Source organism: Myxocyprinus asiaticus, unplaced genomic scaffold (genome assembly GCF_019703515.2).
Source record: "Myxocyprinus asiaticus isolate MX2 ecotype Aquarium Trade unplaced genomic scaffold, UBuf_Myxa_2 HiC_scaffold_130, whole genome shotgun sequence".
NCBI lineage: Eukaryota > Metazoa > Chordata > Actinopteri > Cypriniformes > Catostomidae > Myxocyprinus > Myxocyprinus asiaticus.
The window spans coordinates 1-16,361 of NW_026249578.1; the positions used below are offsets into that span (position 1 = coordinate 1).

At 37.4% G+C, this 16,361-nt stretch overlaps 1 protein-coding gene and 1 long non-coding RNA gene across 3 annotated transcripts; one reads left to right on the plus strand and one right to left on the minus strand.

The window, feature by feature from the left end:
* Positions 1 to 21: 21 nt before the first annotated feature.
* LOC127439382 (uncharacterized) lies at positions 22 to 5,750 on the minus strand. The gene is made up of 3 exons (XR_007896937.1): positions 5,040 to 5,750; positions 4,846 to 4,938; positions 22 to 4,665 (listed from the first exon to the last, which is right to left on the minus strand). It is a non-coding gene; the product is annotated as an uncharacterized LOC127439382 (long non-coding RNA).
* Positions 5,751 to 7,816: 2,066 nt separating this feature from the next.
* Positions 7,817 to 12,352, plus strand: LOC127439381 (major histocompatibility complex class I-related gene protein-like). Of its 2 annotated transcripts, none has more exons than XM_051695623.1 (6): positions 7,817 to 8,186; positions 10,165 to 10,446; positions 10,704 to 10,805; positions 10,952 to 10,969; positions 11,704 to 11,763; positions 11,843 to 12,352. In XM_051695623.1, the coding sequence occupies exons 1-5, from the start codon at positions 7,832 to 7,834 to the stop codon at positions 11,751 to 11,753; spliced, it is 807 nt and encodes a 268-aa protein (XP_051551583.1). In that variant the 5' UTR covers positions 7,817 to 7,831; the 3' UTR covers positions 11,754 to 11,763; positions 11,843 to 12,352. The 2 variants fall into 2 exon arrangements, with proteins under 2 accessions (XP_051551583.1, XP_051551582.1); XM_051695622.1 differs by having other exon boundaries at positions 11,704 to 11,757.
* The last annotated feature ends 4,009 nt before the right edge of the window (positions 12,353 to 16,361 follow it).

Genomic DNA, 16,361 nt, shown 5'->3' on the forward strand with positions numbered 1-16,361 from the left:
AACTCTTAACTGTATGGGGAAAAAACAAATCCATTGATTTAACATTTATTTTTGTCAAAGCTTTATGACGTGCAGTTTTGGGGACAAGAGGAAATGACAGTGCAAAAGCTGAAAAGGATTTAAATTAAAATTGAGCTTTTAAGCCCACAGAAGTGTGTAACATTATAAATAGTCTTTATTCTTTATAACAAGCCTATTAAAAATGTAATCAGTTGAAATTAAACAATATAAATACCACACACACTTGTACTGGGGAATAAATGTCACCGAATTGTGAAATGATCCATTTTATACAGGCGCTCCTTCACATTGAAAAACAGTGCGGACGGATGGAAAAAACGTGTTCAGTGTGAACGTCCCCTACTAAACTTAAAATGAAAAACGCTTTAATAAAACGACCAGGAAGACGAGAGAAAAGGATAAACATGAAAATAGTTTACAATAAAATGTATCGTCATGTCATGAATAGGTGCGTTTACTGGTGTTTTACAATCTCAATGGTGGAAAACAATTAACATGCGCTCGAATGCTGTTTCACCAAATTCTCCTGATTCTGACAGAAAACACGACAGAAGACGTGCTGATTGTTATTAATCTCCCCAAGCCGCTTCTTTCAAGTGTAGCGTAAAATGTAAAGCAACAGATATCTCACACAACTCACGTGATAAGTGTGTTCATTTCTCTTGATTTGTGAAACTTTCTCAGCAGTTTGTGTGAATCGCTTATGGATTTCATACAGAACACAAATTTTTTCCCCACAATTAGGAGACGATTAATTATTTTACGGGACGTTTGGCAACATATATTTTGCTAATTAGTTGTACCTGATACTGTTCAGCATGAGGGTGTCTCTCTCTCCATAGATATCGATGTCTCTCTCTCTCTCCATAGATATCTATCTGTCTCTCTCTCTCTCTCTCCACTGATATCTATCTATGTCTCTCTCTCTCTCTCTCTCTCTCTCTGTCCACTCACTGATGGTTGTCAGTGGTGGGAAATGGTAGAATTCAGTGATAATGCATCAATTACATCAAAGAATCGCCAGTGTCACAAAACAGCATTGAATACAGTTAAAGGGAAACTAACACGACAGTAGATTATGGGCTTCTGATGCAGCAACACAAGTGGGTATACCAAGTGAATACTCAAATATTGATCTTTAGAAGTTGTTATACCCAAACAGCCGAGGGAAAAAAGCAATCATACGGCGTATACATGTGAAAGGCCCCGACTACACAACTGCTTACAGACATAACATAATTACTTTGAAAAACAGTTGTGTTTCTCAGTCAAGCCCCTTCCATGTTAAATAATCCTTTAATATGACACAAACTGTTACATAGTAACTTCCTTTACTCTGAAAAGCTTCTACATTGTAAAATTACATGTTCTACTGGTTCCATTACTGCACAATAATAGCATTGACCTGTGTTGTGTTTACACATCATAAAATAATGTAGCATTAAGACCTGTATGCCCGAGTCACTATATAGATACTATGATCACTTCTCTGTGTCACCCTAAGTTACGTGGAACTTCATTCACAGATGGTTGAACTGTCTGACAGTTGCACATTCATTCAGTCTTTTCTAAAATGAATTGACTATCCCTTCTTTCTTTGATTTAACCTTTACCTTACCTTCGTAAATGTCTACTGGACAGAATAATAATCATTCGCCCACTGAGAGGGTTACTACTGTTATAGGCAGTGCTAATCATGTCATTCTCAGATCATGTTGTAGCCACACATTCCTGGCTTACTCTCTCATTCACCACACATGTAACCCCTAACAAATAACAAATAGATCAACAGGAATCTAAAAGATTATGTTATAGATTACAATTTATGTTGTGTAATTTTTAATCTTTGAAAGATTACATTTCAGAAGTAACACAATAACACATAAGATTCCTCATGTTGCCATCATATTAGTAAGTTTATTGTGAGAACAGACCAATGAACAATGAGGGCCAATCGTCAAAGATTCCTGATACAGAAGTTTAAACTTAATTGCAATGCCTATAGATCATGTTTTCATGGTAATGTACGATTATCAGATAAACATCTGTAAAGCTCACAGTAAACCGAGTGTGAGTACATTCTGTGCAACTAAGTGTAGTGTAAACTAAAACACAATGACTCTGTTTCCACCTGGTATTAAGATGTGTTTTTGGTGGTCCGATCACAAGTGGTCAGCGCTAAATACAGGTAGAAACAGGGTCCAAAACATTTTGTAACTGGATCACAAAAAATCATATGGATGTGTCAAAAATGCATGTGACCACATTGCATATTTATAATTTAATTTATATATCACACATTATACATTTGCATATATACAGTGAAATTCTTTTTTTCACATATCCCAGGTAAGCTGGGGTCAGAGTGCAGGGTCAGCCATGATACAGCACCCCTGGAGCAGATAGGGTCAAGGGCCTTGCTCAAGGGCCCAACAGTGGCATCTTGGCAGTGCTGGGGCTTGAACCCCTGACCTTCTGATCAGTAACCCAGAGCCTTAACCACTGCCCATATGATACTTTAGTCTGACAAGTGTAATCGCCAGTTCTCATTCAAACCAATGTCCCACGTTAACATGTGCAATCAGATGTTACCCTGTGAAATGGTTAAAATCACTCTTAAACTGTGTCTAATTAGAACAGACATTGATTAAACAACTCGGTTTAATAATGATAGACTGAAAAAAAATCTGTTGGATTAACATAAAACAAATCTGTACATCGGTTGCACTTATCTATGTTCAAGTTGTCTAATATATGTTTGTTAAATGAACATGATTTTTATGTTGTTTTTATGCTTTTCATTTATGTCAAGTATTTATAATTACCTCCTGTTAATTTAACATTAATTATGTTTAAGTGAAAGCTTTTTATGTTGAGTGTATTGAATTACCATGTGTTAACCAACATAGTTATTTTAATTTAAAAATTGTCTTAAATGTTTAGTATATTTAATATATACTAAACCAATATATAAAATATATGCAGTATATGCAGTGGTGTTCTGATAAACTAACCTGATAAAATAAATAATCTAACACTATACTTACAAAGCTTTGGCATACTATAAGCTGACTTTTGTCAATAAATAAATGCATTTTGTACATCCCTCTACTTGATGTAGTCCTATCTACAACATTAATAATGTTCATTTTTAAAGGCAGTAAGGCAAGAAGCAAAAACATTTCTTGAACCAAATAACTGAATTTTTTCAACAGTACTCAACGGTAACACTGGACTTCCAATCCGTACAATAGAGAAGCATGTGACACACATAGCTCGCCTATTTGAAATGCATCTAATATATTACCACGACACAGTGTCTCAAAAACATGCTGCTGGGCCTCGAATACAACACTGTAAGCCCTTAAAATATCACCTTTACTTCAAAAAATAAACTTGCATTTTTGTCATTGTAAGAGCCATTAGGAAAATAAGGCACTATGGCAACAGGAAGTGTAATTAGTAAAATATCGCAAAGCAGTACGAGGTGTGGCGATTAATATTGCTAACAAGACTAATGCTGGTTCGACTTAAATAAGCCACACCTCCTATAGCAGGACTCAAACCCCATATGAGAGCATAATGAACAGACCAAAAACAAAAAAATATTTATTCACCTCAAAAAAATGTAACAATGAATGCTCCATAACAGTATTTACAGGCTCAAAGTTTTAAGAGTTCATACTTGCTTGCTCATAACGTTACAGTATTGCACAATAAGAACTTTTGACAGTATAAAGTAAATAATTAATAACGTAAAATTACCCGTAAACCATAAAAGTGCCAACTTGAATTTGGTCAGTAACATTAATGAAAAAAAAAATAAAATAAATGCACTGCAAATTTGACAAGGGAAAAACAAACACAGTACACATGCTATACACATCACCACAAAAATAAATAAAATAAACAGTGGCCAACCTACCCTCTGTTAAATGTTTCACTCCATATGTGCTGTATAAGTAAGCTTTGTGTGTATGTGTGTGTGTGTAATGAAAAATAAATAATGGTCCTTGTTCAAAGAGGCAAACACGGGAAACTACCTTGTGCCCACCTGCCATAACATGGAAACAGCTCATACATAGAGTCTGTTTCTGAGAATTTTTGCTTTCTTTGAAAGTGTGCTGCCTTCCAGCTCCATGACCTCAAAGGTATCCTTCAATTCAGGTGGGTAGTTGAGCTTCGAAACATACATTAGTCCAAATAAAATCGCAGCAGCTAATGCAAAGTTACCCAAATCTTGTAAAACCATCTGGCCCTCAAGAATAATCCAATGTCCTCTGGTCTGTCACGGGCATCTTTTTTTTATGGGCAGTGGTGGCTTAACTATGTTGGTTAAGGCTCTGGGTTACTGATCAGAAGGTCAGGGGTTCAAGCCCCAGCACCACCAAGATGCCACTGTTGGGCCCTTGAGCAAGGCCCTTGACCCTATCTGCTCCAGGGGCGCTGTATCATGGCTGACCCTGCACTCTGACCCCAGCTTAGCTGGGATATGTGAAAAGAAGAATTTCACTGTATATGTGCAAATGTGTGATAAATAAATACAATTATTATTAAATTATTATTATTATCTGTGTGTTTGAGTACGTAGATTCCCACTGTGATCTCCTCAATGGATCTTTGGATGAAAGCTTCGTCTGCAGCCTGGAAAATGCACATTCACAAAATCAGATTCAACAGAACACTGGGCACTGCTCTGAGAATATTACACCAAATGTAATTTAAATAATTTATTAATGTAGATATCATGAGAAACGTAAACTTGTAAATAATGAGAATGAGAAACAAAGTTTGAATGTACTGAACCTTTATAATTGTACTCACCACATACTCTCTCACTAAATTGTCCGGGTCCTCATTGAGGTACACGCAGAACCCCTTGATAATACATTCTCATCAAATATCAACATCATCATCCTGGCCAAGGGTGACAAGCAGAGCAAGTTTTTTTTTTTTTTTTTTTAGATTACATTTTTCTCTAATCAAATGTGTACACCAAAAACAAAATTCTGTCTTACTTGAGCCATGGGTTCATGATGGTCTGCAGTCTTCTTCCTATCTGTCCTCCTCGCTTTTGAAATAGCTTTAGAAATTTGTCAGACAGCACATCTATCTGCGACAGAAATCTGGACTGTAGGGGCATGGTGGTAATGCGCTTAAATTCGCCATTTATCTGAAAACAAAAATGATCACGTATAAAAATACTGTCGACACGCAGTTCTGAAAGGCGCACATTGAAAAAGGTTAAAAACTATTATCGTTAAATTAGTAAATTCAATTTAAAAACCTAGAATTTTTTTTGTCATAAAACTTTTCTTATAATATTATGATTGTCCTAGTTTTTTTAATATAATTTATCCAACCCTACATTTTGTTTTGCTGCTACAACTAGCATGTTTTCAGTCAGTGTACATGTAAAACAGATTGAAAATCCTGTGTCAACAAGTCCGGCTTATACAAGCTTCCTGTGAAAAAAATTCAGGGATTTCCAAAAAGGTAAAATAGTCAAATGATCAAGTTAAACTTGGGTTATTAGACAAGCCCCAGGTGGTGATAAAAAAAAAAAAAAAAACATACAAACCAAGAAAATTGTAAACAATTCACAATGAGTTCTGACAGTTTCCTCAAAGCTGCTGCTACACAGTTAACATATTCAATTCCAAAATACCTGCATTGAAACAATGACCTACAAAATAATTTCATGAATGACAAACCTCGCTTACGTCAAAGAGTGCAAAGATCTTGTTATGATTTGGCTTGACATTTATATAAGATGACCAAAGACTGCTTTACTTAACTTATCAGTATGTGGTTTCATACAACAAATAAAAAGCATTCAAACGTATATTTTAAATATATAAAGATGAGAAAGAATCTGTGGTAGTGGTTGATAAATATTTAATTTTAAAACAACATTTACTAGACCGTATATTGTATGCCACACTGGCTGATAAATGAGCAAAATGTTCAGCAGTTTTAGGCAAGAACAAACAAAATAATGTGATTACTGGGCGAGAAGGATAACAAATATAAATATACCCATAAATAATATTTTGTAATTATGACGCTGATATTAAGTCATCCCAAACACGTTATATAATGTTGATTACTTTCATTTATACTAAAATAAAAATATCCTTCACTTACATTTCACTCTCTGATTATAATAAATAACTTGTGCTGAAAAGTTTCCCTTGACGTCATCATGTCGAAAATACACCGATCGCTCGGGGGGGGGGGGTATGGCTCCTGGTCGTGATGCATTCTGGGATACATTTAGCCTGAAAGACGCTCTGAAGCGGTATTCGCACTAGTGAGGATTTAGTGCGGATTAAGTGCACTGAGCTTTGGCATGTTTTAGACACGGGACAGTCTTGAACACTTACTTCCTGTCGCGTGCACGCGCACTCAAGTGGCCAAGACCGCAAGTGTGGGTGTTGGGACAGGGCGCTTGACAATTCACACTGAAGGAATCTGCTGAAAAGGCAAGTACAGTTATTCACGTGCACGCGCACATCCCCAGTGGATCCATAACACCGGATCAGCTACACATAATCTTTTTACAAGCACTACAGAAAAGAATGGAGAATAAAAAAGCAAATTTTACTTTGAAGTTTCGGTTTTCGTCATCGATTTACTTTTTGTTAAAAAAGATTGTGCATATGAGCTGACATCACTTCTTAAGTCTGTAGTTTCGACTGAATCCAGCAGTTAAACAATTTGCATAAATACATTTGAGTGAATTAGACGCAATAAAATGTGCTCACCCAACAGTTGCTGGTTCATGTTTTGGAGAAGAGTGTAACTGAACTATGCTCAGACACGCTTAAACACGCTCCAGTCCGGAACTGGACCACGAATCTCTTGACGAGCATTAATGCTGTTGCACATGTCGAGTGTTGTTAAACTCACCGCTGAGTACTGCGCAGAGAGCGCTCAGATGTTTACCGCGATTTTATCAAAATCATTTGGAAGGTCAGATAAAAGTGGGCGATTTCCAAATGGCGTTTTTGCCCCCTTGAAGGGCACTGCGGGAAGCGGTGTTCCAGACGAAAGTGAGCAACTCGAGCCCTCCATGAAGGGCCCTTCCACAAGGCCGTTATTGAAGGGTACATGCGATGGTCACTTCCAGCAAGTAATTTAACCGTTGATGATCACGTGACTCCGGGTGGCGCGTCCTCGTGATATAGATTGTCAATCAGAACATATTACATATTCAAACTCTCGGGCAAGCGCTTATAAACCTTTTATAACAGATACTTCTCCATTCTCCTCCTCCACAGTTTATAATCGTCCTCATACATAAGATAATAGACAGCCATAAACAGAGAGAATCTCCAAAGGTTTATTAATATTTATTTATTATTAAGACCTTAATAATAAATAAATAGTATAAATAGTATAATAGTATAAAATAATGAGTTTCATTTAACATGACATGATATTGCCTTCTAACATATTATATTGTAAAGTATGTGGATAACTGAAAGGAGGTGAAACACTCAAATGTGTGTATTACTGTAGTAGTAAGTAATAAATAACAAACTCATAGTTCAACTAAATGTGTAAAATTAGTAAGTCAGTTGCATTCTTTCTTTTTCTTAAGCAATAGCTTGAGCTTTATACATTCATAAATCAGTGTAATACTGGACGTATAGACTGTGTACAAGTTCATACACATCAGATTCTGTATGTTTCATTTTCTGGTTTATCATGTGCTTGATATACTAGATCTGTGACCTGTGCTAACACAGATGAGAGTAAGTTTAATGAGAGAGATTAAGATTCAAATGAACATTTGTTCAAAATCATGTTTAGCAAATATAATGAATTGATTACTGATACAGACACAGTACATTACACTCTCTGTGTGACTCTCTCCACAGGTGTACACACAGCCCAGCGAATGTACGGCTGTGAATGGGATGATGAGACTGGAGCAACAAATGGGTTTAATCAGCATGGTTATGATGGAGAAGACTTTCTGAATCTGAATTTGAAGGATCTGAGATGGATTTCACCAGTGCAGCAAGGACTCATCACCACACAGAAGTGGAACAATGACAGAGCTAATCTTGAGTATTGGAAACAGTACTTCAACACTGAGTGCATTGAGTGGCTGAAGAAATACGTGCAGTATGGAAAGAGCAGCCTGGAGAAAACAGGTGCATAATTTCTTATCCAGCATTGAGCATGTACATATTTCCTTTGAAACTAAACATTTTATAAGCTACACGTCACTGTAGAATATTTTAGTTTGGTATCTAGAATAAATCACTCTTTAATCCAGAACAGTTCAGTCTGATTTTTGTTTTGTTTTTGTTTTGTTTTTGTTTTTGTTTTGTTTTTTGTAGAATTTATGAAATGATGTGGTTTTGTGTGTTTATGGAGAAATGTACAGTATAGTTGATGTGTTTTTATGTATGTAATAATTCCTCCTCCTTGAACTTACTACAGATTAATGAGACCGAATCAGAAAATTGAATAGAATTAAACCTCCTGATTGTTTCTATAAAATTAAGATACACTATATTGCCAAAAGTATTTGCTCACCTGCCTTTAGACGCATATGAACTTAAATGACATCCCATTCTTAATCCATAGGGTTTAATATGACGTTGGCCCACCCTTTGCAGCTATAACAGCTTCAACTCTTCTGGGAAGGCTTTCCACAAGGTTTTGGAGTGTGTTTATGGGAATTTTTGACCATTCTTCCAGAAGCGCATTTGTGAGGTCAGTCACTGATGTTGGACGAGAAGGCCTGGCTCGCAGTCTTCGCTCTAATTCATCCCAAAGGTGCTCTATCGGGTTGAGGTCAGGACTCTGTGCAGGCCAGTCAAGTTCTTCCACACCAAACTCGCTTATCCATGTCTTTACGGACCTTGCTTTGTGCACTGGTGCGCAGTCATGTTGGAACAGGAAGGGGCCATCCCCAAACTGTTCCCACAAAGTTGGGAGCATGGAATTGTCCAAAATCTCTTGGTATGCTGAAGCATTCAGAGTTCCTTTCAATGGAACTAAGGGGCCAAGACCAGCTTCTGAGAAACAACCCCACACCATAATCCCCCCTCCACCAAACTTCACAGTTGGCACAATGCAGTCAGACAAGTACCGTTCTCCTGGCAACCGCCAAACCCAGACTCATCCATCAGATTGCCAGATGGAGAAGCGTGATTCGTCACTCCAGAGAACACGTCTCCACTGCTCTAGAGTCCAGTGGTGGCGTGCTTTACACCACTGCATCCGACGCTTTGCATTGCACTTGGTGATGTATGGCTTGGATGCAGCTGCTCGGCCATGGAAACCCATTCCATGAAGCTCTCTACGCACTGTTCTTGAGCTAATCTGAAGGCCACATGAACTTTGGAGGTCTGTAGCGATTAACTCTGCAGAAAGTTGGCGACCTCTGCGCACTATGCGCCTCAGCATCCGCTGACCCCGCTCTGTCATTTTACGTGGCCTACCACTTCGTGGCTGAGTTGCTGTCATTCCCAATCGCTTCCACTTTGTTATAATACCACTGACAGTTGACTGTGGAATATTTAGTAGCGAGGAAATTTCACGACTGGACTTGTTGCACAGGTGGCATCCTATCACAGTACCACGCTGGAATTCACTGAGCTCCTGAGAGCGGCCCATTCTTTCACAAATGTTTGTTGAAGCAGTCTGCATGCCTAGGTGCTTCATTTTATACACCTGTGGCCATGGAAGTGATTGGAACACCTAAATTCAATTATTTGGATGGGTGAGCGAATACTTTTGGCAATATAGTGTATCTGTCATTTGAATTGTCAATTTAAGAAAAGAAAAGCCAAGAAAAGAAATTATCGGTGACTCTTAAAGAGCATGAAATTGAAGTGTGACGTATTGAGCAGCAGTGTTTTAACAAATAAAAGTGTTTAAATTATTAACACTCAATTCTGTGCTGCAGTGTGACCATTACTTCAGATTTTAAGATAAATTATTTTGGCTTTTTTGTTTTATTAGAATATTTTTATTAGAATACAGAGTCTTCACTTTCTTTTTCTCTGTATTTCAGTCTACATACAGTATGTCTCTTTTCTGTCCTCTGTATTATTCTTCATCTCTCTCTCTCTCTCTCTCTCTCTCTCTCTCTCTCTCTCTCTCTCTGTCTCTCTCCAGTCTCTCCTCAGGTGTCTCTGTTGCAGAAGGATCACTCTTCTTCAGTCACGTGTCATGCTACAGGATTTTACCCCAGCGGAGTAACAATCACCTGGATGAATAACGGACAGGAGCATCATGAGGATGTGGAGGTTGGTGAACTTCTTCCCAATGAGGACGGAACCTTCCAGAAGACGAGCACACTCAGAGTTACACCTGATGAGTGGAAGAAGAACAAGTTCAGCTGTGTGGTGGAACACAAGGGCATCATCAAGGAAGAGAATGAGATCAGGACAAACAATGGTAAGGGTTATTAAATGTGTGGACTATAAAACTATGAATTGTTTATTAAAAACATTATTTGCTTTGCTCATACAAACTGTATATGTTTAGATATATTATAATTGTGTTTGCACATATAAAATACACTATCAGAACACACAGTACACAAATATCACAATCACAGACTTGTGTTTGTGTCTGTTGAAATTGTCCATCTGTAAAGTTACTAACAATGTCAAGTTCTTTGAATAATCTGATGTATTCTTCTGAACAAACAGGAAATTCTCTTCCCATTGGCATCATTGTTGGCGTTGTTGCTGCTGTCGTTCTGTTGATTGTCATGGCTGGCATTGGTTATAAGATCTATCAGAAGAAGAAAGGTGAGGACAGACACTTATGATTGTATTTCACTGACTTCAATGTTTTTCACATATTTGTGTGTTGCTCTGATTGCGGTCTTAGTTTTGATACAGTTAATTTGTTGTTGATGTGTAAAATTACTGAGCTCCTCTCTCTTTGTTTTCAGGCTTCAAACCTGTCAACGGTAAGTTTCTCATTATAACCTCTATTAGATGTAAATGCATAAAGACGGGCACTGATGTGATTTACAGTATATTAATATGTTCATATATCTACACTGAAAATATTAAACAAAAAATTGTGCTTCATGTGGTAACATCTAAATTTACTGGTTTGATTCCAGTCTAAAACATTTAATATCACTAAATCAACCTGACTACATTAGGACCCCCACCCACTCACACACACACACACACACTTTTTTAGCAAAATATACATTATATTGTGTTATATATTTTGTATAAAATCGTTGTCGGCTGCATAATACAATGACTTTAAGCCTCAGCAGCAGCCTCTAATAACCGGTCACTATATGACAGTGCCCGCTGCTTTTCACCAAGAACCACTGAGTGAACAAATCAAAGTCAGTTTTATTATTTTCACACATTTTTCACAGATCAATAAAGAACAAAAACAAAATGAGGTTCCTTCAGGAAACTACAGGACAACATTTAACAGATTCAATCATATGACACAAAGAGCTAATTGGACTCAATAAGACAATATATTTACATGACAGTGGATATTACGTCACCTACTTAATATTCATGAACCAAACTGATACTTTTTATAATGTGTCAAACACTTTCCAGATTGTTCCTATTCATCTGATGACTTGAATATATTATTTCTGCATGTATGAATATATGATGCCAGCAGTGATCATCTAAACAGTCTCTTATTTATTTTCTGTTCTAGGCTCTGATGATGGATCTAACAGTTCAGCTCATGCAGAGATACATGCATAAAGATGTAAGTGTAAGTGTAATCATTCATAAGTGCAACTGTCTCAATCATGTGAAATTTAATTTCATTGATATTTTACTGCCATTTTTAGGAGACACCAGATGCGTGAGAAGGATGAAGTTAACCTGCTGTCAGTCTTGTGTACAAAATGTCTCATGCACAGGATCACAGATTTTTGAATTAAATACAATTCAAAGTTTTTATTTGTTTGTGGTGGGATTGATCTGACAATTTTTATTCAGCTGGTCTTCATTTATTTTACGAACATTTGAGATGTAGAAAAATGGCACATTGATCTTAGGACTTGAAAGGTTTTGCCCTTTTGTGAGCTGCGCGCAGAGTTTCAGACACGCTTATTTTAATGACAGTAGAGCATAGAGGAGAAATACAGTGAGCAGCAATATAGATGGATACTGACATCTTTCGTAAAATACACTGTAGAAAACTAGAATGAAGCGAAATGTTTACGTTATTGTAAATTGGTATATGTCTCATCACTGTCACGACTGCTATGTTGATCGGAACTGCACCCAAGAATTTCACACACCATTGCACTTGTGTATATGGCTGTGTGACAATAAAGTAATTTGATTTGATTTGATTTGAAATGAATTCAACTTCATGTGTCTGAAATTAATCCGATTGTTCAGCTAAACCAGGTTTGTGACAGGATAATGTGCTTCCGGAGCACCTTTAAAATATAATGTTTTTCCATCTAAAATGATCTTTATTAATCGGCATGTTTTGAGCCTTTCACAAACAGATTATTTTTGTGAAAATTAATCAAAGATAATGTCTCGCATAAATGGCAAGGAAAAACAACCAAAAATGAGATTTTACTAGTAGCATAGTGCAGTTCTCATGAGGACATTTCCAATATTTGAAAGTCTGACCATTTATAGGCCTACTTAAATTTAGTTAAGAGTATTTTTAGCTTCACTATTGTGCTGTACATTGTTTGTTGTTGGTAGATTTTCATTTTAAGGAAAATATCAAAATGGTCCATTCAGACTTTTACATTTTCTAAATTGTCTCTCAGGGGATACCGCTGAACCCCCAAGCAATATATTTCCTTAATGGTCACAAGGCCCTTGAGTATCTAAAAATATTCAAACACAAATACTGGACTGTCATTCAGCTTCAAAATGAACAGTTGATTTTATATTTTAATATTTATAACAAAGTGCTCTCGATTGATGAACTCATTTTAATCTTTTGGTGGAAGATCCCCCAAACCCCACTACTTTGACATTGTCTCTGGAGCCTCAATGTCCTAATCCTTACCTTGTTTTAAAGAGACTGTTTTGAATTTTCTTTTTCTTTTTCTTTTTACTTTACATACATAAACTGAAAAAGCACAGGTATTGACTATCCTATGAGACAGTTAAAAACTAAATTTGATCAGATTTTGACTTTCACTTTATCACTACATTTGTATTAATTTAAAGATTTTATTGTTAAATAAGTGCATTTCATGTTATAAAAAACCTGTGTAAAACCATAGAGTTAAATTAAAATGTTGTAATTAACATTTTTATTGATTCATATGCACATGACAGTGGAAAAAACTCAACACATATATAAAGAATTAACATTTTACATTGAAACCCTACTAATACAATCCCACCCTGACAAAAAAAAAAACACAAAACTAATATATACATATATATACACAAATAAATAAATGAAATAATAATAAACATACATGATAAAACTAAACTACACTCTCCACATCCCCTCCCCGAGAGTCCCCCAAAAAACTAAATATTTGCCCCATTTTTTAGCAAATAAGTCCCTAAACCCCATCCTTCTACTTACTGCCTTCTCAAATGCAGCTACCCTCCCCATTTCTACACACCACTCCGAAAAAGAGGGCGCTCCACTTGACTTCCAACCCCTTAAAATTACTTGCCTGCCGATCATGAGACTGGCCAGAACCCAATATTTTATGTGATTATCCCCTAAATGCATGACCGCCCCATCATCCAAAATACATAGTCTGGGACAAAGCAAAACCTGAGTGTTCAAAACATCACACAAATACCTCTGAACCCTCAACCAAAACTCCTGGATCTTAACACACCCCCAAAAGACATGAGTAGTGTCTCCAACTTTTGATTGGCATCGCCAGCAAGTGGGTGTGTCTTTAAGACCAAGCCTATATAATCTAGAGGGGGTCCAATAAAATCTATGTAAAATCTTAAATTGCATAAGGCGAACCCTTGCATCTCTAGATACAGACTTGACATTTTTAAGAATCTTAGTCCACACTCCATCCTCCAATACCAAATTCAAATCTTTTTCCCATACTCTCTTGGGAGAAGTCAAGGCTCCATCCCCCAGACTCTGAATTAGTAGGGAGTAATACACTGATGCTTCATGGCCTTTTCCAAAAGCCACAATCACCTCTCCCAAAGCACCTACTGCTTTAGGGGGGTGCGTGCCACTCCCAAAAATAGTGCAGAGTAGGTGGCGAAGCTGTAAATACTTATAAAACTGAGATCTGGGAATACCAAAATGTTGAACCAAATTTTCAAAAGGTCTCAATACTCCACCCTCATATAGGTCACCAATTGTATTAACCCCCCTCACAATCCAATCTGACCAACAAAAAGGGGACTTATTAATACATAGTTTAGGATTCAGCCATATGCTCGAGGCTGCGTTTAAATAAATATCCGAATTAAACACTCTGGACACTTTTGTCCATATCGAGTGCAAATGCAAAATAACGGGGTGCGACTTAACCTCTCCGGCTAGTTTGATCGAAAGGCTTTGCAGTGGCGAGATAGGGGCAAGAACTTCCTTTTCAATACAAAACCAGGGAGGGGCGTTCTCAGGTGGAAGCGACCAATGAGCCAAATGTCTAAGATCGAACACATAATAATAAAACAAAATCTTGGGTAGGCCTAACCCACCTTTGTCAATCGGCCTATGTAACTTATTGAAATTTAACCTGGGGCGCTTACCATTCCAAATAAAGGACTTCGCTATGCTATCAACTTGCTTGAAATAAGAGAGGGGGACATCTACAAGGAGAGACTGAAGCAGGTAGTTGAATTTTGGAATACAATTCATTTTAATAACATTAACCTTCCCAATCATCCATAAATGTAATGAAGCCCTACATCGCTCGAAAACCTTTTTAATAAAGGGTCAAAATTAACTCTAACCAAATCAGACAAATTTGCTGGGAATAAAATCCCCAAATACTTAATGCCCTGTTTGGGCCACTGGAAGGCGCCCGGCTGGAAAGCCGTTTCTGGGCAGTACGCTGTCAGCGCCAAAGCTTCGGATTTAGACCAATTGACTTTGTATCCTGAGAACTTGGAAAAGGAATTAATAATTCTGTGGAGGCAAGGCATAGATCTAGTGGGTTCAGAGACAAATAATAAAATATCATCTGCGTAAAGCAGAAGCTTATGCGTCACAACTCCCACTGTCACCCCTGGAAAATCATCCTCCTTTCTTATCGCAGCTGCTAATGGTTCCAGGGCAAGACAGAACAATAATGGGGAAAGAGGGCAACCCTGCCAAGTGCCCCTATCCAGAGTAAAATAATCTGAAATTAATCCATTTGTTTGTACCGCTGCTACAGGGTGTTTATAAAGTAAATTAATCCAACCAATAAATGTACTTCCGAACCCATACATTTCCAAAATCTTAAAAAGATAATCCCATTCTACCATATCAAACGCCTTTTCGGCGTCAAGTGAGATGGCAGCGACCGGAGATTGTTCATTCGCCACTGACCACATGATATTGATGAGACGCCTAATGTTATCAGAAGAGTTACGGCCCCGAATAAACCCCACCTGATCTATATGTATAAGAGATGTCATAACTTTACTTAATTGGTTAGCCAAAATTTTTGACAATATTTTTACATCTAGTTGGATCAGGGAGACTGGACGGTAACTTTTACACTCGCTTGGATCTTTGTCCTTTTTAAGAATCAGACTGATCCGGGCTTGTGTCATGGTTGGCGGAAGCTTTCCATTCTTTAATGATTCAGTATAAATTTCTAACAAAAGTGGAGCCAGTTCTGTAGCATAGGATCTAAAAAATTCTGCGGCAAAACCATCTGGCCCCGGAGCCTTGCCAGTAGGTAGGGACTTAATTACCTCGTCAAGCTCCTCCAAGGATATCTCAGAATCAAGAGAGTTTTTTTGCTCAGTCGTCAGTTTAGGAAGATCTAATGGTTCCACAAAGTTTCTAATATCTTCATCAGTAGATGAAGGCGTGGAACTATAAAGATCAATATAGAATTCTTTAAAGGCATTATTAATATCAATGACCGAGGTAAATATTTCACCACCGGCAGATTTCACTGAGGGAATGGTAGAAAAAGACTCTCTCTGCTTTATATATCTAGCCAAAAGCTTCCCTGCTTTGTCCCCCGACTGACTGTCTTGCCCTGAACAACCAAAACTCCACTTTCCGTGACAAAATAGTATTATATCTATATTTCAATCGGGTCAATTCTCTGAGGCCATCAGACTACATATGGCGCTTCAGCTCTGCCTCGGCACTTTTAATATTTCTCCACAAATAACTCCACAAATTCTCGTGGTTTGGATTTTTTGATGAATGAGGCATACTGTATGATC